This window comes from Hippocampus comes, unplaced genomic scaffold, assembly GCF_001891065.2.
Source record: "Hippocampus comes isolate QL1 unplaced genomic scaffold, H_comes_QL1_v1.1 scaffold326, whole genome shotgun sequence".
Classification (NCBI taxonomy): domain Eukaryota; kingdom Metazoa; phylum Chordata; class Actinopteri; order Syngnathiformes; family Syngnathidae; genus Hippocampus; species Hippocampus comes.
This window is the reverse complement of record NW_017805930.1, coordinates 119,849-144,961: the sequence shown is the minus strand read 5'-3', so window position 1 is coordinate 144,961 and position 25,113 is coordinate 119,849. Positions and strand designations below refer to the sequence as shown.

Sequence of the window (25,113 nt, the reverse complement as noted above, 5' to 3'; positions counted from 1 at the left end):
CATAATATTGGAATTATATTAAGTATAACATGAACTCAAATCATTAGAAGATGGTTAAATGCTTACAACAAAGGCTAATTTTCAAAAAATAAATATAGATAAATTAAATGTTGTAATGGCGGCCCGGTAGTCCAGTCGTTAGCCCGTCGACTTCACAGTGCAGAGGTATGGGGTTCGATTCCAGCTCCGGCCTCCCTGTGTGGAGTTTGCATGTTCTCCCCAGGCCTGCGTGCGTTTTCTCCGGGTACTCCGGTTTTCTCCCACATTCCAAAAACACGCATGGCAAGCTGATTGAACACTCCAAATTGTCCCTCGGTGTGAGTGTGGGCGTGGATGGTTGTTCGTCTCTGTGTGCCCTGCGATTGGCTGGCAACCGGTTCAGGGTGTCCCCCCCACCTACTGCCCGAAGACAGCTGGGATAGGCTCCAGCACCCCCCACGACCCGAGTGAGGATAAAGCGGTTCGGAAAATGAAATGAATGAATGATAAATGTTGCAATTTTGAATTTTTTAAACTGCACATCACTTTATGAGTTGCATTTTGACGTATGAAAAGTGCTCTATAAATAGAGTTTGATTGATTGATTTGTTGATTGATTAAAAACAGTCCATTTTAGGCAATTAGTATACAGTATAACAACAGGTGGTTCATTCACGTAATACAAATCTGCTATATTATATATTCATATATTATAAAATGCAAGGGGTTGGCTAAATATGACCCAGGGGACACCTGCGGTCTGCGCTACTCGTTTATTAAACCCACTGAGCATTTACATTATTAAGATTGGTGCCAAGGACTCCCCTTCCTATAAAACCTAGCGACGCCCCTTCCAGACAGGCCGATCTGGTCGAAAGTGGCTTTCATTCTTTTGGAGATGCAATGAATTTGCCCAACGCCAGTGATACATAAAATTAAAATCCATGAAATATGTATACTGGTGACGACGATTCGAAGTAGGCCATTTGTTTTGTTGCACTGTCTCTTTAAGAAGCCTGGGCACTTGCGGGGCAGCACCAACCGCTCATCACATGATTTCTCTCTTGTGACAATCTAGAGAGGACAAAAAAAAAGCCCGTGTGAGTTGAACGGAGTTACAATGCGCTTTGGTGACACACGATTGTTGTCCTAGCGCCGGAGGAGCAACGATGGCATTTAGTTAAATGTCTGAACATTCCCGTCTCGACGTGAATGTTGTAAACTGGGGTTTGATGCGTCGCGAAGGACAAAGTTGGCGCATGGAGAGCGACCAACTTTCGTTTTTGACGCAGTGTCTTTTTTTGTGAACCACCGTCGTGTCTTTTTGTTTTTTTTACTTCTTCTTGGGGACTGACGGCAAACTTAAGAGTGCTGACCACACCTCGGCGTCCTTCCCGTAAAGTTACGTAGCACACCGGACAACTTTGGCTGATATGGTGGACAACAAACCCATTCTTCGTGACAGACCTCCTGCTTACAACGCCGTCCCCGGGGCTTACGAGTATGGCCCCCCGGCGCCGCAGCCGCCGCCACCGCCGCACGGCTATGGGGCCATACCGGCCGCAGCACCGCCGCCCTACCAGTACCCACCAGGCGGCCAAGGTGAGAAAGACTAGCCAGCGATTCTGCTCTGTGTGTCGTATCTTCGCATGTTTCAACTTTACGAGCGCTAACTCGAAAATGAGTCACCGACGCGCACTTCCGGAGTGGTTCTGCGCGGGTTGTGTTGCTTTCAAGCGTCACTGTAAAGGGGATAAAATATGCTGAAAACCTTCTCATTCAGCAATTGTAGACCCTGTAATGCCCGATATAATAGATGAAGAACACGTTTTGCCGTCAATGAGTAGCATGTTCGTTTTCGTAGCAATGAAATGTAAAAAAATATTGTTGATAGGGCGGAAGTCGTGACTGTATCCCGAAAGTAGGTTTGGGTGGAAGTTTTGATTAAATCCCGGATGTAGGACTTCGACGAACAACCACGACAACTGCTCCCTTCAGAGTTATTTACTCAAAGTTTTATTCCTAATCACTGTTGAGGGAATTATATATCATGGACTATATGGTTAACGCATCAGAGAAATAAACATCCAACTTTTTACTTCAAGTACCATCTTTAAAAATTGCTGAAATCACAATTTTTATTTAAAACGCTGTGTAATCTCCAAGTCTTTGAGTACCACCACCACGACCACTATTAAATGCAAAAGTAGAAGCAAGAGCTGAAAAACAAACAATTCCAAAAGAAATGCAATGCAGAGGACACCCTGAACTGGTTGCCAGCCAGTCGCAGGGCACACACAGACAAACAACCATCCGTGCTCACACTCACACCTACGGACAATTTGGAGTGTTCAATCAGCCTGCCATGCCTGTTTTTGGAATGTGGGAGGAAACCGGAGTACGCCGAGAAAACCCACGCATGCAGAACATGCAAACTCCACACAGGAAGGCCGGACCCAGTATCGAACCCACGATCTCTGTACTGTGAGGTCGACGCGCTTGACCACCGGGCCACCCCCTTAAGCATTTTAGTTGATATTCTAAAATATATAACCGGTATTTTTTTTTCCCAGTTGTATGTATGTATTGGTTGATCGCACTTTTAGCACTGAGAGAGAAACAATCTCGTAGCTGTCCCTGCAACGTGTTGAGGAACCAGAACGTGGCTTGACTTGTTAATGATTACAGAATGTACAGTGAATCCAAGTGTCCCTCACCCTACCCCACATACACACGTGTTATCAGTTATCGCATGTCTTCGTATCAAAGCTCACAGCAACAGCTCTTGAACCTAATCAATATTACCTGGAAGTTACTCACCCAAATTCAACTCCACTGTACAAAGTGCTGTACATGGAGCAAATATTGGTCACTCAACCACAGACAGTTGAAACCCATGAATAACATAAAAAGATTAAAACACCACAAATATCAATCAATCAAACTTTATAGAGTACTTTTCATATTGCAAAACAGCTTCACGTCAAAACAATAAAATGAATAATAAGCACAGAGATAACCCGCCTCATCACCCACACACATGTACACACACGCAAACACATACAAATTTAAGCACAGAAGAATTAAGAACTCGAAAGAAACTGGACACCAAAACAATACAGTGTCTCAGGCTGAGTCAAAAGCCAAAGAATAAAGATGTGTTTGAATTCGAGTTGTAAGGATGATCAGAGAGGGTGCTTTCCTAACGTCCCAACTTGATTAGGTCGGAAAAACTTGAAACTTCCTGTCTTTTTCACCTCTTCAAAGAAGTTCATTGTGCAATCATGTGTACGTTTGTTTTCAACCGCAGGCTACCCACCAGGCCAATTGGGAGCGCCCGTGTCCCATCAGCCCTACGCTGGAACCTACACGGTCATTCAACCGTCCGTTGTGGTCGTAGGGGGCTGCCCGGCCTGCAGGTGAAGACGCACAAATCACGTAGAGCTGATGTCACCACTTGTAAAATAAAAAAAAAAAATATTTTAAATCTGTCTGAACAAAGTGAGCAATGTGATTGGAGCATGGTCGCTGTGATGAATGGAGCATTTATGTCTGTTTACATCCCTTTACTGGTACAACCACCGTCATTATTGGTTGATGTGAAGTTGAGCAATGACACACACGCACACACACACACACACATTCATATTTTGTATCTTGTGAGTGGATATGGCTTTCACACTTTTTTTTTTTTAAAACCACACGGCAGACAGCATCCTGTTAGTCACAAGCCGAGCCGTACGGGGTTATAGGTAAATTGCTAATTCACTTGCAGAACAGCGAATTGGTGGTTGAATTTTAAAAAATCTTTTTCAGGAAATGGTTGTGTAAATATTGGAACATGACATGGCAGGTTGCGATATGTCCGTGTCCAATAATGCACCAAAGTTAGAATCGTTCATGAAACAACAAAAACTGAACTGGGGGATGGGGGGGATCTAAATTATTGAAATCAAATAAAAATGCTTGTTCATCCATACAGAAGAAGGAAGTTCAAACATATGTAGTTTACTTTATTACACAATACAGTGCTGTGAAAAAGTATCCCCTCCTTCCTGATTTCTGTGTTCATTGCATATTTATCACACCAAAGGTTTCAGTTCATCAAACCAATTTTAATATCACACAGAGACTACCCAAGGAAATACAAAATGCAGTTTCTAAATGCCAATTTAATTTATGAAAGCACGAAAAAAAAATCCCAAACTACCTGTCACTACGTGAAAAAGTCATTTGTGTTACCTGTCACTCCACAATTGGCTGCTACAAAGTTTTGAGTCTTTTGCACATGTTTTCTCTCATCGTTTTTAAACAGGTATAATGTGTTTAGAAGCAAATCTATGAATTCAGTTTCCAGGGCCTTCAATGTATTTTAAGCTCATCCTCTAGGTAGCATCGATCAGATGTGTTGATCACATTTAACCATTTGGAATTGTTCACTGTCAACATCAGTCCCTCTCCTGTAATATTGCTTTATTGTTGTTTTTAATCACAAAAATACCAAGCAAACAACAATGATTAATCAATTCTAAAAAAAAAAAAAAATCAACTGTGGCAGCCCTTAGTGCTCGCATAACTAAAGGGAGCTTAATCTGTCACTTTTCTTTCCTCCTCACTTGATTTGTCAGAGTTGGCGTTCTGGAGGACGACTTCACCTGCCTGGGAATCCTGTGTGCGATTTTCTTCTTCCCGCTGGGCATCCTCTTCTGCTTCGCCCTGCGGCAGAGGCGATGTCCCAACTGCGGCGCCACCTTTGGATAGACCACACAAACAAGTGTCAAACACACATACACCATACGCAAAAAGTTTGGGAGATCGGGCTTTGGGGTGAAATTTCAGGAGGAAACTAAAAATGCATTGTAACCTTTTCAGGTGAATTGAATTTGACCTTCGGGCAACTTGAATACACGCGTGCAACTGAAGTGGCGGTTTCTGGCATGTGCGGCCAATTTGTTTTAGTACTTTGTGCACACCTTGCTCTTCTCTAACAAGGATCTGAACGGCTAACTCCAGTGTTTAATCCATGAACGTTTCCACTTGTGCGCCTTTCTGTGACTCTTACAGTCTCTCTATTACAACCTGCTGATGACACCGGTGACACTCTGAGCTTAGTCGCTGTTTCCACTCTGAGTGTGTCATTTTTGAAGTCCCGATGATTCATTGTTGCTTATTTAGTGACTTACTCCCACTTCTGGTCCCATGTTTGGCAACATGAGACCAGAAGGTGTAGGGAATTGAATTTTGCAACCATGTTGCAAGGTCAGAAACACAAAATGTATCCTGTATATAATCGAGGTGAGTTGTTCTTCACAATAAATAAGACAAGGCTAAGGAGGATTAAAAAAATAGATTTCTGCCCATTTTCTGTTCACGCGAAACGAAAACAGGTCCCACAGAAGCGAACACCCTACAGGGTTTAAATACAATATCTAAGTGAACCAGGAAATTTATTGATCCATTCATGGATTCTTTTGCCGCCCAGCTCCTTGTGAAAAGACAGCAAGCTGTGCAAAAAAATACTGAAACAAACACTTGGAAGTGTGTTCAGAAGTTTAGAGAAGGTCAAATTCAAGTCTCAGTAGCTGCAATATGCCCTGCCAGGTTGTTGCGTGGCTTTTACACACTGTGGCTCAAAGGCCGTGTCTAAATGGTGCCTGTCAAGTCCGACTCCCCCCGACCCCACCTTTTTTTTTCCCTTCCCCATGCTTCCAACTTGCATACACTTGTGACTGACGACGAGGTGCTCTAAAGTGGCTACACCAGCACAGAGTTTTTGTCCACCCTCTGGCTGTCAAGTCAGGCTTATTTATTTATTTTTTTTGTTCATTTCCCATTATTTTCCCCTCACCGTCCTTCCACCTTTCTCATTGTGATGCACGCACAGTTGCGACGACAGTGAGGCGCTCTAAAGTGGCCATGCCAGGGCCTAGCCTCTGCACATTCACATTTTAGATCCATCCTGAAATTTGACCCTAAAGCCCAATTTCTTGACCCTTTTCTGAGGAATATATACAACAACAATCCAGTATTTTTATGCCTTTTTTGTTTTCTTATCACAAACTGCTGCCGCTGACATGAAAGATGCTAAATTGTAGACTCTGATGATTATATTTTAGAGACTATTTTCTTCATCAATCACGAAGTGATACTTTTTTTTTTTTTTTGACTTCACATTGAGGCTCAATGCTGCTGAACAATCCCATATTTTTGGATGGACAACCAAGAAGTAAGGATATAAACAAAATGGACAGCTGCCCGCAACGTATTTTATCATTTATTCATCTCCCGGGGCCATATTTGCACTGATCTTGTTGATCGTTCTGTTGGCTTTTTTTTCCCTTTTCTTTTTTTTTCCCTATTGCATCTTCTCCAGGGCCAAAAATGCCAACCTCAGGTACTTTCACCTCCAACACAGTTTGAAAAGTGGACTCCTTTCTTGTTGTGAGCCCAGAAATTATTGAAAAATGAAACAGCTGGATTAGATTTAGTTGGCCCCTTCTTCTGCAAGACAATCAAAACATGTTGTGTCTTCCATCCCAGCAAAGGTGTCCTCTTATATCGGTATACGAAAGAAGTTTTTTGGCTAAGAACTTTTTTGGTTTTGGAAACAAGCACTGTGCACGCTTGCTCCTGTGATTGAGCTTCTTACTTTTTTTTTTTTTTTTTTTTTACATATACTGTTATACTGCACTAGTTTCTGATATTAAATATATGCTACCCAAGTTGTGGACTGATTGTTTCCATAAAACTTTTCCCCATGAAAAGCTCTTTGAACTACTCTGAATCCTTAATGAAAATAGAAATTGAACTGTAACCAATGTGATTGTGTTTTATTTTCGGCATCTACTGTAATCAACCACAAAGGCTCAGATTGTTTAATTTGAGTCTTACGTTTTGTTCACCACCAAAAACAACTGGGGGGAAAAAAAAACGCCAAACCTGCTGAAATATTAAAAAAAAAAATCAAATACTTGAGACAATGATACATGTAATTAATGCAGTTGCCATTTAAAAGTAAGTAGCAAAGTGCTTCAGAAAGCTAAAAGGATACATTGTGTAAGAACATTATTGGTGCACCATGTTGCCAGCCAATTGCAGGGCACATATAGATAAACAATCATTCGCGCTCACAATCACACTTGTGGACAATTTTGAGCATTCAATCAACCTACTGAAGTCTGTATTCTACTCATATTTGATCATGCTATATAACTTTCCCATGCCCGCAGTGTAGCTTGGCGTCCTTGTAACAATCATCACCTGGAATTGGAATACTCCCTGCTGAAGACGCACACACTTTGGAATGCGCCAAGCTCAGAATCGGTTTTGGAGAAACGAAAGTTATGATATCACACTTTGTGTCTCGGTACCGCCCTTCTGATTGTATAAAAATGATGTGAATCTCTTCCTGCTTCGCACTCGTGACGCGCAGCCATTGTCTAATTCGCAGGTGCCCGGAATATTCTGTTATTAAAAGCTTCGAAGGAACTGTTCATCGACTCCAGCCTTTATTTGAAGAACCAACATTCTCCTCGTCCGAAATTCAACGAATACGCGGGGAAGAGGAGGCCGCTCTTACCCCAACACTACCATGCTTGTTTTTGGAATGTGGGAGGAAACCGATGTACCTGGAGAAAACCCATGTTATCTATCTATCTATCTATATCTATATATATATATGTAGAGGTGTATCAGAGATATAGATATCGATATATTGTAGGGTAAGCGGCATCATTCACTGCGGAGGGAAGATAGGCACGAGATAGATTTTGTGTGCTCTCGCGAGATGTCCATAAGAACACTTGGCGCTGGAATTTTGATTCGGAATATTCTGTTATTAAAAGCTTCGAAGGAACTGTTCATCGACTCCAGCCTTTATTTGAAGAACCAACATTCTCCTCGTCCGAAATTCAACGAATACGCGGGGAAGAGGAGGCCGCTCTTACCCCAACACTACCATGCTTGTTTTTGGAATGTGGGAGGAAACCGATGTACCTGGAGAAAACCCATGTACGTGGGAACATGCAAAGTACACACCGGGAAAGCCGGGCTCATGACCTCTGCACGGAGGTGGACTTGCTAACCAAACGTTCACCATGCAGCCCCATACTATGTGTGTAAACGTGTGTCTCTGTCTCTGTCTCTCTCCGTCTGTCTGTCTGCCTCTCTCTCTAGATAGATTTTGTGTGCTCTCGCGAGATGTCCATAAGAACACTTGGCGCTGGAATTTTGATTTGCAAACCAAGTTGTTTCTCCTGCACCGCTCACTGACTCGTCTTCTGTCACGTCGTTCGAACGTAAGGTACGCTGCCTCCGCATAATCGGAAAGTCACCCAAACCTCGTGAATAATCTCAGCGGGTAACAAACTACTGCTCGATTTTTGCTGTCACCGGACGTTTGATAGCTAGCGAATGCTAACGCTACCGTGTTGGGTTTGTTTGTGATGTGCAGTCAAGTTAAATACTGGAGACAATGTCGCAGTTTGTTTCATGGCCGGGCAGTGAGCAGCCAGCAGAAGCTCAGCCTTTTCCTTACTCCCTCTTTTTAGGTAAAAGAAAGAGCACAGAATGAAGAAAAGGAAAAGTAGTCCTGTGAACTTCACACCCCACAAACGGCTGGCGTCCGAGCCGCATGACGAAAACGAAAATGAAGACGAAGAGGGAGAGTCTCGACGTTGTACACAGGTAAACACGTTCATAGGCTACGTTCACACTGCAGGGCGTCCAATTTTATTTATTAGTTTTTTTACTTTTGTTCAATAACATCTTTTTTTAATGTGTACTCGTTCACATTGCAGAAACAAATGCGACTAATGGATACGCAACACATCCTTAATGCGCACAAAGGAGTGACTTGCACTAAAAAAACAAAAAAACCAAAAAAAAAAAACAAACAAACGACGTCACGTGGTTTGTGTTACAGGAAGTATGGTCCCGCGAGGGTGTGTGGATTCACCTTTTGCGCGTTACGTCACAGCTTTTGTAGGAACGCCCCCTCCGCTTGACGGAGCAAAATACCTGTAGCTATTTGCGCCTGTGGAAGCTCCTGTAAAGCGTACAGTCCCATATCCATTTATATAAGCTATTATCTTTTAAAATGGTCACATCTTGCTGTGTGGTTGGATGTCCTAATAGACAAGTGTGTAAAATTTGGCTTTTTATCACACACTTGCTGATGAAGATAAAAGACGCCGATGGATAGCAACAATCAACGATTGCTGAAGTGGTGGATGCTATGGATAGATTGGCAAAAATAACTGATGGTTGATCTACTAAAGATGATGCCTTGTCATTGCTGCGCATAATAAATAAACCGTTTTCGTAGCTTGTATTACTACTATCACCAATTTATGCATCATCTTTCAAGTGGGATTAAATTAAAGTCAAATGTAAATATGATAATTGTTATTCAAAACAACTTTGTTTGCCTGTTTAGGAGCAAAGTGTGGGTGAGGTGCCAAGTGACGCCGGCATAGTGGAGAGCATCACGTTGAAAAACTTCATGTGCCACTCTTTCCTCGGCCCCATCACCTTCGGGTCCAACATCAACTTTGTCGTCGGCCGCAATGGAAGTGAGTGGAACTTTTTTTTTTTTTTTTTTGCGGGGGTGGGTGGGTGTTTTTTATTAAAAATCGCCTGACCCTAATTGTATTTTTTTTTCAGGCGAAATGCTCCTTGTTGTCCATCTCTTTAGTCATTCTGCTTGAAATCTGCCCTTTTTCCATGCAGGTGGAAAGAGCGCCATCCTGACAGCGCTCATTGTTTCGTTAGGCGGGAATGCGCAGGCCACAAGCAGGGGATCATCCCTCAAGAGTTTTGTCAAGGAAGGTGAAAGGTAAAGGCCTTGGCCTGATCAAAATTTGCAATCTAGTATACAGTATTTTCTGCTACATCCCCTGTATGGATGCTTGAAAGTTGGATTTGCACTGCAGGTTCAAGTGGCCACTTCTAATATAATGTCGGTACAATAATTTGTGACTGTTTATTTTCAAGTGACACATCTGCTCACTTTTACCCGATTGATTTGAATAATGATTTGTAATCTCCCTATGTCTCTCTGTATTCATGTTTTGCTCTTTCCCTCTCCCTTCTCTCATCTCTTTTGCTCTCTTCTTTTTTGTTCCCACAGTTTCTTTTTCCTTCATTTCTTTTTCTTTCTTTTTCCTGAGCCATATTTGGAAGTGAATGTCAACGTGTTACTCAAAACAGTGCCCGTTGAGTTGAAGGTTTTCTTGTCCTTGAGCTTGGGAACAAAAAAAAAAAAATCACTGGACAATGCTTGCAGTGTTAACACATTTTGCCTAATGTGGCTTGTTAACTTGGGGTCGCCGTGTCCACGCATAGTGGCATCATCGGAATGATGTTAAATGACTCCGAACATAGCGGCACACCGCAGTGTTGGCTGGAGGAGCTATCTTCTTCTCTTTGAAACTTAGAAACATTTGATGCCATTTTGGCCTGATCAGCACGGGACATTGCAACCTTGAAATGAGAACAACTTGGAAGTCATAACACATTGCACTTCGGAGTTTCCACTGTATTTGTGTGTTTTCATGAAATGGGGCACACACATGCAGTGCCAATTAGATTAATACACCGTGATGCTCATTATTATTTCTCGGTTGTCATAGCTCGGCCGATGTGTCTATCACCTTACATAACCAAGGGAAGGACGCCTACAAACCTGAGCTGTATGGTCCTTCCATCATCATAGACTTGAGGCTCACCCACGATGGAGTGAGAACGTACAAGCTGAAGAGTCAAAGCGGTAAACTTGAGTCGACATCAAACACAACGCTAACACACGTGGTTCGGTCAGGTTTGATACTGTCGCCGCAGTTCATCTGCGAGACCATTTAGGTGCTTCAGTGCTGCTGTTTAGATTAGCGACTGACTTCAAAGGGGCTCAGTAGTTAATGTCTGTATGAGATCAATAAACTGCCATATTTACACATACGACCTATAAAATGACCTTGAAACGATCTGAAATTCAAGCCTCTTGGATTTTTATTCAGCAATCTGCCGCACCTTTGCTGCATTGCATTGTTGCACACAATCAAACCGCGGATAAGTGTCTCCTTTTTCGTTGTTTAATTTTCACAAGTCTTGGGTTTACTGGGCTAAACCTGCAACCCTGCGTATCATATTTCATGCCGTATACTGGAATCGTCTGTTGCCACGACGATAAAAAGCCATTGAATCCTTGAAAAACTCACCTTTCAATATAACTTGAGAGAAGAACTATGAAATAAATGAGTTAGGAAGAATCGACTAAAATAATAGCAATCAAAAAGCAGGGACCTGGTGGGGTGGCGGGTGACGTCAGCGAGTGTCTGGGCGTGAGCGAGGGTTGACAGCAGCGCTCATGCCTTTTATGTGTTTTATAGATTGTATACTGTAAAAACCCAATAAAACGCATCACGATTAACTGCAGATTTCTCCAATATTGCTGGGATTTCCGCAACAGAGAAGTAGATGCATTCCACAAAAGAATCTGCTATCCCTTCTTTGTAGTTGTAATTGTGTTTTTCTTTATAGGTCAAATCATCTCATCCAAAAAGGAGGAGCTTGCGTCAATTCTGGACAATTTTAATATTCAGGTAGCAGTTATACAAATGAAGAATATCGAATGGGTCGTGTATGAGAGCGTTGATCAACCTGACTTTTTTTTCTTACTCAAGGTCAACAATCCTGTGTCAGTTCTCACCCAGGAGATGAGCAAGTACTTCCTGCACTCCAAAGGAGAGGCAGACAAATACAAGGTTTGCTTTTCTTGAAGTTTGTGTTTTCTGTGTTCGAGAGCGTTTTCATCACTTGGCTTTTTTTTTTTTTTTTTTTTGGCTCAGTTTTTTATGAAGGCCACACAACTGGAACAAATGAGAGAGGACTTTGTCCACATCAAAGCCACCAAGCATATGACCGAAGATAAAGTGGCACAACACGGCGAGGTAACAATTGCTTTTGGAGGGTGTAAGTGGCATAAATTGCTGGGCATTAAAACAAATGATGCGTGAACAACGTATTTATTGAAAGGCTGTCAAAAGGGAAAAAAAAGTAGTCTTATAGCGGTTAAATACTTTTTTAATGTCAAATTAACTTAACATTGATTTCTTGTGCGTTTTTTTTTTTTTTTTTTTTTTGGGTGAGGAGAAATGAGAACATGTCAGCCAACCGGCGACTCAGAATGGATTGCGGTCATAATGGACCTTTCAGGCGTCGTTTGTTTGAATGTGTGTCACAGTACCTGAAAGAGCTGAAGCAAAAGTACATGGAGAGAGAGGACCGTTACAAGAACCTGTCGTCGACTGATGAGATGCGCACCAAGCTGGAGGAGTTACAGAAGCAGATGGCCTGGGCTCTGGTAAGCCCATTTGCTCTTGAATCACAGAAGAAAGTCGAGTGACCATATCTGAAATGATATTTTGGGGTGGGCGTGGTGACTTTTTGGCAGGTGATGGAGATGGAGAAGGAGCTCGAGCCAATGAAAGAGAAACTCCAGGCCAATCAACAATCCACGCAGAAATACGACGACAAAGTGAATGAATGGAAGGTAATAACGCCACAGAAGCCTCGAGCGGTTCCGTCCACATTGAAGAGCGTGCCTCCGCTTCCAGAACAAGGTCAAGGAGGCCGAGATGCAGTCCAAACAAATCCAGGAACAGCTGGAAGGCGTCACACAGCAGGCCCAGGAACTGGAGCCTAAATGTGCCGAGCTCAAAGCCGAGGCACAGAGACACGACTCTCTGCTTAAGTCCAGCGAGGTTAGCGGTTGCCCTTTAGCCTCTTCGGTTTCGACACAATGGCCGTCCAAGGCGTTGACTTTAATTGTGTGCCTCTTTCCAGGTTGCAGTCCACAGATGTCAGGTGAACCTGAGGGACCTCGAGAAGGACAAGGCTCAGCTGTCCTCGAAGATAAATGATCTGCGGCTTAGGTGCAATGTACGAACGGTACCGTCCAGCGCCTTCCCCTTCCCGGTGGTTCTCACTTTGCGCACCTTTCCAGCATCAACCAGGCAACAGGGTCGGCGAGGCAGGCCAAGGCCGAGAGCATGCAGCGCATCCAGTGCCACCTGGAAGATCTGAATCACCGGATGTCAACTCTGGATCAGCAGATTGGCCAGTATCAGCACGCCCGCACGAGTGCCAATGAGGAACATGGAAAGTTACGGTAAGAAGAAAAAAAAAAGTCAATGGAAAGCTATGAACATAGTTATACATGGGAATAATCTCTTGCGATCGTGGAAATAGTGTGTCGCTGCCCCTCGGCTCAATGAACAGGTGATGCGTTTTTAGATGGCAACAGTTTGTGATTGCCTCTTGATGTGCCTTCAGACAAGAGTACGATACGCTGAAGGGTTCCATGGAAGCCCGCAGTCGGAGCTTGCGGATGATGGAAGGCAGTCGATCCAATCAGCTGCGGCGCTTTGGCGAACACATGCCCGCGCTGCTCTCCGCCATCCAGGATGCTCACAAGCAGGGTCGATTCAAGCACAAGCCTCGAGGGCCCCTGGGTAATGTTAGACTCTATAATTCCATGCACCTCCAATATAGCGAGAGCCAAATGGTCCCCCGGTTCGTAGTTTGGATACCGCCACTTCAAGACATACAGATGAAAGCAAAGTTTACTACATATACTCTATACAGTGGTACCTCTACTTACGAACGTCTCTTCATATGGAATTCTCAAGTTACGAAACGCCTCGACAGGAAAATATTGCCACTTGTTACGAAAGAAATTTCAAGATACGAAAAGTAAAAATCAAGTATGGGCTGCTACTCGCAGATCCGAGTTTCTTGAACCCAACATACTTACTCTGCCATTGGCTATTACCGAGCATCTTCCTAGCATCCCATTGGCTAAGAGGGACCTCAACCATATGTGTCTTTGTGTGTAGATAGATAAATAGATAGATATGTGTCGATGCAGCGACCTTGTCATTGGCCTATGACGTGTTCCGATAGTTTTGTATAAATGTGAATCACCCAGAAAAAGTGTTCACCAGTCGGGCGATCGCTCACTATGTTGATGTTTGCCTTGGACATTTTCAAAGGATTGTTAAAAGCCGACAAAAGCAAACATCCTTGGATGAATTTTTTACACAACGCCAGGCAAAAACCACTTCTGAGAGAACATGAACTAAAAAGGGCAAAAAAAAGATGGAGACACAGTTAAAAGTGAAATGACCATCATTTTTATTCTTTCTTTGTTTTTTACATAATGCACAACTGTCATTTATTGTGCAATAATCTAATTGTAACATGTATTTGTTATATATTTGGATGCATTTTTATGCTTTAGAAAACATTTATGTCTGAATTTTGGGGGGACTTGGAACGGATTAGGGCATTTACATGGAAAACGCACCTTTACTTTCAAAATTTTCTAGTTCAGAAATGTCTTCCAGAACCAATTAATTTTGTAAGTAGAGGTACCATTGTATCTGATTTTATGTCACAGTGGAGAGAAAAAAAAAGTGAAACTGTGATTTTTACCCGCTTTAAAACCATTAAACGTCTGCACTGCAGGTTATCTGTTCAAGCTGAAAGACCCGCAGCAGGCTCTCGCCATCGAGGTGTGTTTACAAAGTCTGCTGCAGACCTTCACCTGTGACAACTACGATGATGAGAAAGTGTTGAAAGGTCTCATGGCCAAAGTCCTGCCGTCCGGCCGCAGGCCTCCAATCATCACCAGCAAGTTTCTCCCACGCGTCCATGATACAAGAAGGAGGTGTGGGAGGCTTCAGCCGGAACTGAACAGCGAACGTGTACAAATCCAGAGTCGAGGTTGACTTGGTTTGTCTCATTTAGGGCTGTGAACCACCCGGACTACCCCTCTGTGCTTCAAACTCTAGAAATCGACGACCCGGTTGTGGCCAATTGTCTGATCGATCAAAGGGGCATTGAGAACATTTTGCTTATCAAGGTACTGTATCAACGTTATTTCTAGTGCTGTCAGTTTAACGCGTTATTATCGGCATTCATTTAAAACAATTTTAACTCGATTAATTTTTTTTCGCGCGAGATTAATGCGGCACCACATTAAAGCAGATTGCTCTAAAATCATAAAATGTGCTCCAAGTTTGAATAACTGCTCCAAGTGAAAAATGTTCATGTAAAACTGAAAATCAAAATTGTTGTTTCAGTAAATATTTGCATTTTGCACAAAGAAAACGGATCCACGATTCCGTGTTAATGAGAGCATTAAAATGGGAAAAACAGGAGAAAAAGAAATCAAAGGAAATTTTGAATAGATAAGAATCTGTGATTAATTACGGCGAATTCTGAGTTAACTATGAAATTTTACATTTGATCGCGATTAAATATCTTAATCGTTTGACAGCACTCGTTATTTCTATTTCTAAATGCCAGAATAATGACAGAAGGATTTATTATTTTTTGGCGGGGACAATTTTTCATAACTTTTGTCAAAGTCAGAAGTTGACGTACTGTTCAAATATTGTTTGCTACAGAAATAAATCCAATTTATTCCAAAGTTCGGGCCTCTAAAGGTAATATTAAATCAATGATATTAGTAGTAGTAGTGAAGCAGAAGCATACTTTAGTTTCACTTTTGATGCTTTAAGATATGCATTCAAGGACCTCGCAAATATAGACAAAAACTATCATTGTGTTAAACCGAAAGAAGCCATGTTTCCACCAGATGGTACCAAAGTAATACTTTAAATGTCTTGGACAACAAGTAGAGCATTTTTTCTGCACAGAACGGAGATGTTCCAGCAAATATGCAAATGAAGAACCATGAATATGCGGGGGCAGGGTTTACTGTATCTTGTTCTGAAGGTTTCTGCCACTTTGGTTAAGTTGACTGCGTGTTTGCGCGCTTCCTCTGTAGAATCGCGCTGAGGCTTGTCGCGTGATGATGTCCGGACACCCGCCCCCAAATTGCTACCAGGCTTTCTCCAAGGACGGCGATCAGGTTTTCACCAACCGCTGCTACGCCGCCGAGCAGACCCGAGCCAACTGCCTCTCGGGGGACGTGGAGGAGGAGATCAGGTGAAAATCTCCCAGGCGAAATATTGGCGCCCGTGTTAAGCATGCATAATAAGCAACGCCGCGTTGTCGTCCTTTGATTAACTGCTTTCGCAGACACCTTCAAAGAGAGTTGGAGACTCAAAAAGCGCAGGCGGCGAGCTTGCATCAACAAATGAAGAGGTTGGACGACGACATCAAACTGAACGAGAGCCTGGAAAAGAAAGCCCACGCAGAAATAAAGAACGTCAAAGTATTGCTTTTTTTTTTTTTTTTTTTTTTTGTCAAGTTGACTTTGTTGTGAAATGTTATTTAATTTATGCCGAGTGTAATCATAAATGTGGAACTCTTCATTTATTACAGGACAAAGCCACAAAGTATCGACTGGAGCTGTCAGACCTCCAGAATTTGGAAGAGCCTCAGTTGGAGGACCTCAAGCCGCTGGTTGGTTACCGAGTCCGCTGTTGGCAGGGTGGGGGCGCAGTCCCGCCGCTCGACTTAACTGTCAACTTTTCAGGAGGAGGACCTTCAGGAGATTGTCGCCAAGATCTCCAACAAGATCAGAAAGTGCGAGGAGGAAAAAGCCCGGACGTCGGAGCTCAAGGAGAACTATGAGAAAGCGGAGCAGGAGTACCAGCGGCACAAGGAGCGGATCAACATCATCGCCGAGGAGTTAGACGTGGTCAAGGTAAGATGCCTCCAACGCTCTCAAGCAAGCTTTTTTGCATGAAGTGATGAAAAGCCTTTTCGGATGAGAGGCGAAGCGTCTTCCAAAACAAACAGAGCAGTCCAGTTGCGAAAGATTCGGTGACCCGGATGAATGAGAATATCCACAAGCGTGTCCCAACAGCCTCACTTGTGACCCCCCCATCCCCCCGTGTCGTTGCAAAGGAGGAGCTGATCAAAGTGGAACAGGCGGTGATGAAGTGCAAGCATAACAAAAAGTACTACGACGACAAGCGCAACAGCCATCTCCAAAGCATCCAAGAGCTGGAAGCCACTCTGCAGAATAAGGAGCAGGAAGTTCAGGTAGGAACGTGCGCGGTGTACATTTCGGAAGGATTCAGCAGGCTGCCCCTCGGCGGATTCTGTTGCAGGTAAGCATTTCCAAAGCCAGAGAGATCTGGCCCGAGCGCCTTGAAGTGGAGCGCAATGCCAGGAGCTTGGACACGGAGATCAGCCGCCTCAAGGTGAAGATCACCACCCAGCAGGAGCAAGAGGGCGACCGCGAGGAGATTATCAGGTGCCTTTTATGCAGAAATCTCAAATAACACCTCACCCTCCATTTTGAGCCTCTGCCGGCCAATCCCATGGCACATATAGACAACCATTCGCGCTCAAAGGGCAGTTTTGTTATCAACTGTACATACTTTAGATTGTGAAAAGCAGAATCCCAAGAGAAATGTTCCCTTTTTCACAATGCTTCACTGAATTTCAGCCGCTTGTCCATCTTTTCCTGGACTGAGGTTGGCAGCTTCCAAAATCTTGAATGGCATAATAGACTTCACCCACTCTTGTTTCGGCGCAGTGTACAGATAAAACCAAAAATCTACATGATTATATATATATATATATATATATATATATATATATATATATATATATATATATATATATATATATATATATATATATATATATATATATATATATATATATATATATATATATATATATATATATATATATATATATATATATATATATATATATATATATATATATATATATATATATATATATATATATATATATATATATATATATATATATATATATATATATATATATATATATATATATATATATATATATATATATATATATATATATATATATATATATATATATATATATATATATATATATATATATATATATATATATATATATATATATATATATATATATATATATATATATATATATATATATATATATATATATATATATATATATATATATATATATATATATATATATATATATATATATATATATATATATATATATATATATATATATATATATATATATATATATATATATATATATATATATATATATATATATATATATATATATATATATATATATATATATATATATATATATATATATATATATATATATATATATATATATATATATATATATATATATATATATATATATATATATATATATATATATATATATATATATATATATATATATATATATATATATATATATATATATATATATATATATATATATATATATATATATATATATATATATATATATATATATATATATATATATATATATATATATATATATATATATATATATATATATATATATATATATATATATATATATATATATATATATATATATATATATATATATATATATATATATATATATATATATATATATATATATATATATATATATATATATATATATATATATATATATATATATATATATATATATATATATATATATATATATATATATATATATATATATATATATATATATATATATATATATATATATATATATATATATATATATATATATATATATATATATATATATATATATATATATATATATATATATATATATATATATATATATATATATATATATATATATATATATATATATATATATATATATATATATATATATATATATATATATATATATATATATATATATATATATATATATATATATATATATATATATATATATATATATATATATATATATATATATATATATATATATATATATATATATATATATATATATATATATATATATATATATATATATATATATATATATATATATATATATATATATATATATATATATATATATATATATATATATATATATATATATATATATATATATATATATATATATATATATATATATATATATATATATATATATATATATATATATATATATATATATATATATATATATATATATATATATATATATATATATATATATATATATATATATATATATATATATATATATATATATATATATATATATATATATATATATATATATATATATATATATATATATATATATATATATATATATATATATATATATATATATATATATATATATATATATATATATATATATATATATATATATATATATATATATATATATATATATATATATATATATATATATATATATATATATATATATATATATATATATATATATATATATATATATATATATATATATATATATATATATATATATATATATATATATATATATATATATATATATATATATATATATATATATATATATATATATATATATATATATATATATATATATATATATATATATATATATATATATATATATATATATATATATATATATATATATATATATATATATATATATATATATATATATATATATATATATATATATATATATATATATATATATATATATATATATATATATATATATATATATATATATATATATATATATATATATATATATATATATATATATATATATATATATATATATATATATATATATATATATATATATATATATATATATATATATATATATATATATATATATATATATATATATATATATATATATATATATATATATATATATATATATATATATATATATATATATATATATATATATATATATATATATATATATATATATATATATATATATATATATATATATATATATATATATATATATATATATATATATATATATATATATATATATATATATATATATATATATATATATATATATATATATATATATATATATATATATATATATATATATATATATATATATATATATATATATATATATATATATATATATATATATATATATATATATATATATATATATATATATATATATATATATATATATATATATATATATATATATATATATATATATATATATATATATATATATATATATATATATATATATATATATATATATATATATATATATATATATATATATATATATATATATATATATATATATATATATATATATATATATATATATATATATATATATATATATATATATATATATATATATATATATATATATATATATATATATATATATATATATATATATATATATATATATATATATATATATATATATATATATATATATATATATATATATATATATATATATATATATATATATATATATATATATATATATATATATATATATATATATATATATATATATATATATATATATATATATATATATATATATATATATATATATATATATATATATATATATATATATATATATATATATATATATATATATATATATATATATATATATATATATATATATATATATATATATATATATATATATATATATATATATATATATATATATATATATATATATATATATATATATATATATATATATATATATATATATATATATATATATATATATATATATATATATATATATATATATATATATATATATATATATATATATATATATATATATATATATATATATATATATATATATATATATATATATATATATATATATATATATATATATATATATATATATATATATATATATATATATATATATATATATATATATATATATATATATATATATATATATATATATATATATATATATATATATATATATATATATATATATATATATATATATATATATATATATATATATATATATATATATATATATATATATATATATATATATATATATATATATATATATATATATATATATATATATATATATATATATATATATATATATATATATATATATATATATATATATATATATATATATATATATATATATATATATATATATATATATATATATATATATATATATATATATATATATATATATATATATATATATATATATATATATATATATATATATATATATATATATATATATATATATATATATATATATATATATATATATATATATATATATATATATATATATATATATATATATATATATATATATATATATATATATATATATATATATATATATATATATATATATATATATATATATATATATATATATATATATATATATATATATATATATATATATATATATATATATATATATATATATATATATATATATATATATATATATATATATATATATATATATATATATATATATATATATATATATATATATATATATATATATATATATATATATATATATATATATATATATATATATATATATATATATATATATATATATATATATATATATATATATATATATATATATATATATATATATATATATATATATATATATATATATATATATATATATATATATATATATATATATATATATATATATATATATATATATATATATATATATATATATATATATATATATATATATATATATATATATATATATATATATATATATATATATATATATATATATATATATATATATATATATATATATATATATATATATATATATATATATATATATATATATATATATATATATATATATATATATATATATATATATATATATATATATATATATATATATATATATATATATATATATATATATATATATATATATATATATATATATATATATATATATATATATATATATATATATATATATATATATATATATATATATATATATATATATATATATATATATATATATATATATATATATATATATATATATATATATATATATATATATATATATATATATATATATATATATATATATATATATATATATATATATATATATATATATATATATATATATATATATATATATATATATATATATATATATATATATATATATATATATATATATATATATATATATATATATATATATATATATATATATATATATATATATATATATATATATATATATATATATATATATATATATATATATATATATATATATATATATATATATATATATATATATATATATATATATATATATATATATATATATATATATATATATATATATATATATATATATATATATATATATATATATATATATATATATATATATATATATATATATATATATATATATATATATATATATATATATATATATATATATATATATATATATATATATATATATATATATATATATATATATATATATATATATATATATATATATATATATATATATATATATATATATATATATATATATATATATATATATATATATATATATATATATATATATATATATATATATATATATATATATATATATATATATATATATATATATATATATATATATATATATATATATATATATATATATATATATATATATATATATATATAAAAACAAAAAAAAAACACTTGTATTTCTCACTGCCCGACATGGTTACGTGGTGGCCCCGGGCCATCGGGCCACTGTTTCTGTCGGACGCTGAAATGTATTGACCGTTGCAGAGAGTACCGTGATGCTCTGGCCAAGTACAAGAACACCGCACAGCAGATGAAGAACCTCAATCTGTTTATCAAAAGCCTGGATAGAGTGATGAATCGAAGACTGAAGGTTTTCGGTGACCTGAGGAGGTAAGCGAGGAAAGCAACCCCGCTCCCCACGCTTCAGATTCAGTTCAGATTCAGATTCAGAAAACTTTAATCATCCCCATGGGGTAATTGGACTTCTTTCTCCCAAGTACTGCGACTGCTTTTAAAGTCGCCGCACCTTCTTGACTTCAGGTTCCTGTCGGCGCGTTGTCAATATTACTTCAGCAGCATGCTGGCGCAGAGAGGCTACACGGGGACCATGAACTTTGACCACAAGAACGAGACCCTCACCATCTCTGTGAGAATGCCCCCTGAAAATAATTTTTCTGCAACCGAGGCAAGAACTTTTTTTTTTTTTTTTCCTCATCCCGGTACAGGTGCAGCCTGGAAAAGGAAGCGAGCACGATTGGGTCAACATGCGCTCCCTTTCGGGGGGAGAGCGCTCTTTCTCCACCGTGTGCTTCGTCCTCTCACTCTGGGCCATCACGGAGGCACCCTTCCGCTGCCTGGATGAATTTGATGTTTATATGGTGCGTGACGTTTTGTTTCAGTGCTCAGAGAAGAGCTCGTCTTGAAAGTGCGCTATGATGTTGAATTTAGGACATGGTCAATCGGAGGATCTCAATGGACATGATGCTGCAAGTGGCCGATGGCCAACGCTACCGGCAGTTTATCTTCCTCACGCCACAAAGCATGAGGTAATCGCTCATATCATCAATATCGTTCGATTATTTGGCTCCTAATGATTTTTGCTCAAGTGTTCCATAACAGCAACAACACCAAAGCTCTTAGTTGAGGGCTGGAATTGGCAATGAACAGCTTGAAGCCTCTATTTTGAATATTTATTTTGTTGTTGTTTTTAGTATGTGCCAAACTGCCACCATAGAGAAAACTCGTATGTCCAAGTTTTGCTCACAAGACAAAGCAAAAAAAATAAAATAAAAATCCTCCTCTGAAGGCACGCATCTTGAAAAACTCAGTCACACGAATCACAAGGCGCCACTGTATAGCGGGTTCGCTGTAATCAGACTTTTTTTTTTTTTTCTCATGAACTATTTCATTCTTCCAAAAACATTGTACATTTTCCTTCTCCTCTTTAAGTTCTCTTCCAGAAACGGATCTCCTCACCATCCTCCGTCTCAAAGATCCGCAAAGAGGCCAGGAAAACCAAGAGGAAGATAAATCCTAATGGGCAAGTTCTAGCACTAGCCCCTCCCCTTCAGTAACAAGTATTTGTTTTCAAAATATGTTGACCAAAATATATCTTAAAGGGGGAAGTCGACCCAACATTTTCTTTACAATATTTTCTATGCGGCTCCACTAGTAATATTGCGTTTCAGGGAGTGGCCATTTTGCTGCTTTTTTTTTTTTTTTTGTTTTGTTTTGTTTTGTCAAGACTCAGGTAATCACCAGTCACGGCTCATCTTGCAGATGTCACATGACCAAACTCAGAAAACAGGTGAGCGATGATTGGTCTTTACCTGAGCTCTGAGCAACGGTGATGTCATGGCCGCCCCCTGAGATGTGTAAAAACATTTGCTCCGTAATTCATATTCCAGACACGCAAGACTAATCAGAATGCCGTGTTTAGGCTCGTGAGGGCCCATTGTAAAGAGAATTTTTGGACTGACTTCCCACTTTAAAAGGATTTATTTCAAATGTGTTTCTGCGCACATAATAAAGGTTTGCACTTTCACATTTTGCATGGGTTTAGTAGTGTGGATTCTTCCATCTAATCTAATCTAGAATGATAGCTGATCTCTTGGTGCAAAAACTGCTTTCCAAACAGCTGTCATAAAATTACACTTAAGTTTTTTTAATATATATATATATAAAAAGTAATGATTAAAAATGGTATGACATTTTTGTGGCGCTTTGTCTTTAACAATGGAGACATTTTTTTTGTAAAATTTAAACTTTATTCTGGGAAAATGACTTTCAAGTGAAATGACAACTTTCAAGACTTATTCCCCATTAAAATCACTGTCCTACAGTACATATTTTTTGAATATGATGACTTAAAACAAGCGTAAAAAAAAAACACTACAGGACTTTGAAACAGTACATCCTTTGGCCTCACTAGTAGGACAATTAATAGGACAACTTTGGAACATGAGTAGGGCAACTACATGTTACTAGCGCAGCAAAACTACTTGTGGGCATTTTGGTGTGAGTAGTGTCCAAGGGCTACTAGTGCGTAACATATGCATACTATTTTGGTTTGAAGATTTATTTTGAACATGAAAACAATTAAAAAAAAAAACACACCAAACATTTGGCCTGGTAGTGATCGTAGTGCAATGCAGTCATTAACTAGTGAGGTTTAACTGAGCGCTAGTAGGTGCCGGTTGGT

The 25,113-nt window shown here is 34.4% G+C and overlaps 2 protein-coding genes across 2 annotated transcripts; both read left to right on the top strand.

Moving 5' to 3' along the window:
* The first annotated feature begins 1,060 nt into the window (after window positions 1-1,060).
* Window positions 1,061-6,701, top strand: bri3 (brain protein I3). The gene is made up of 3 exons (XM_019889840.1): window positions 1,061-1,581; window positions 3,290-3,398; window positions 4,608-6,701. The coding sequence occupies exons 1-3, from the start codon at window positions 1,413-1,415 to the stop codon at window positions 4,738-4,740; spliced, it is 411 nt and encodes a 136-aa protein (XP_019745399.1). The 5' UTR covers window positions 1,061-1,412; the 3' UTR covers window positions 4,741-6,701.
* Window positions 6,702-8,158: 1,457 nt separating this feature from the next.
* Window positions 8,159-24,801, top strand: si:dkey-119f1.1 (Structural maintenance of chromosomes protein 6-like). Its single transcript, XM_019889841.1, has 27 exons — window positions 8,159-8,281; window positions 8,529-8,664; window positions 9,416-9,551; window positions 9,709-9,814; window positions 10,611-10,747; window positions 11,518-11,579; window positions 11,661-11,741; window positions 11,826-11,927; window positions 12,221-12,340; window positions 12,431-12,529; window positions 12,594-12,740; window positions 12,823-12,911; window positions 12,983-13,147; window positions 13,312-13,490; window positions 14,506-14,707; window positions 14,788-14,902; window positions 15,833-15,993; window positions 16,087-16,222; window positions 16,333-16,413; window positions 16,487-16,657; window positions 16,861-16,998; window positions 17,067-17,212; window positions 22,677-22,802; window positions 22,953-23,058; window positions 23,138-23,290; window positions 23,361-23,458; window positions 23,862-24,801. The coding sequence occupies exons 2-27, from the start codon at window positions 8,548-8,550 to the stop codon at window positions 23,947-23,949; spliced, it is 3,261 nt and encodes a 1,086-aa protein (XP_019745400.1). The 5' UTR covers window positions 8,159-8,281; window positions 8,529-8,547; the 3' UTR covers window positions 23,950-24,801.
* The last annotated feature ends 312 nt before the right edge of the window (window positions 24,802-25,113 follow it).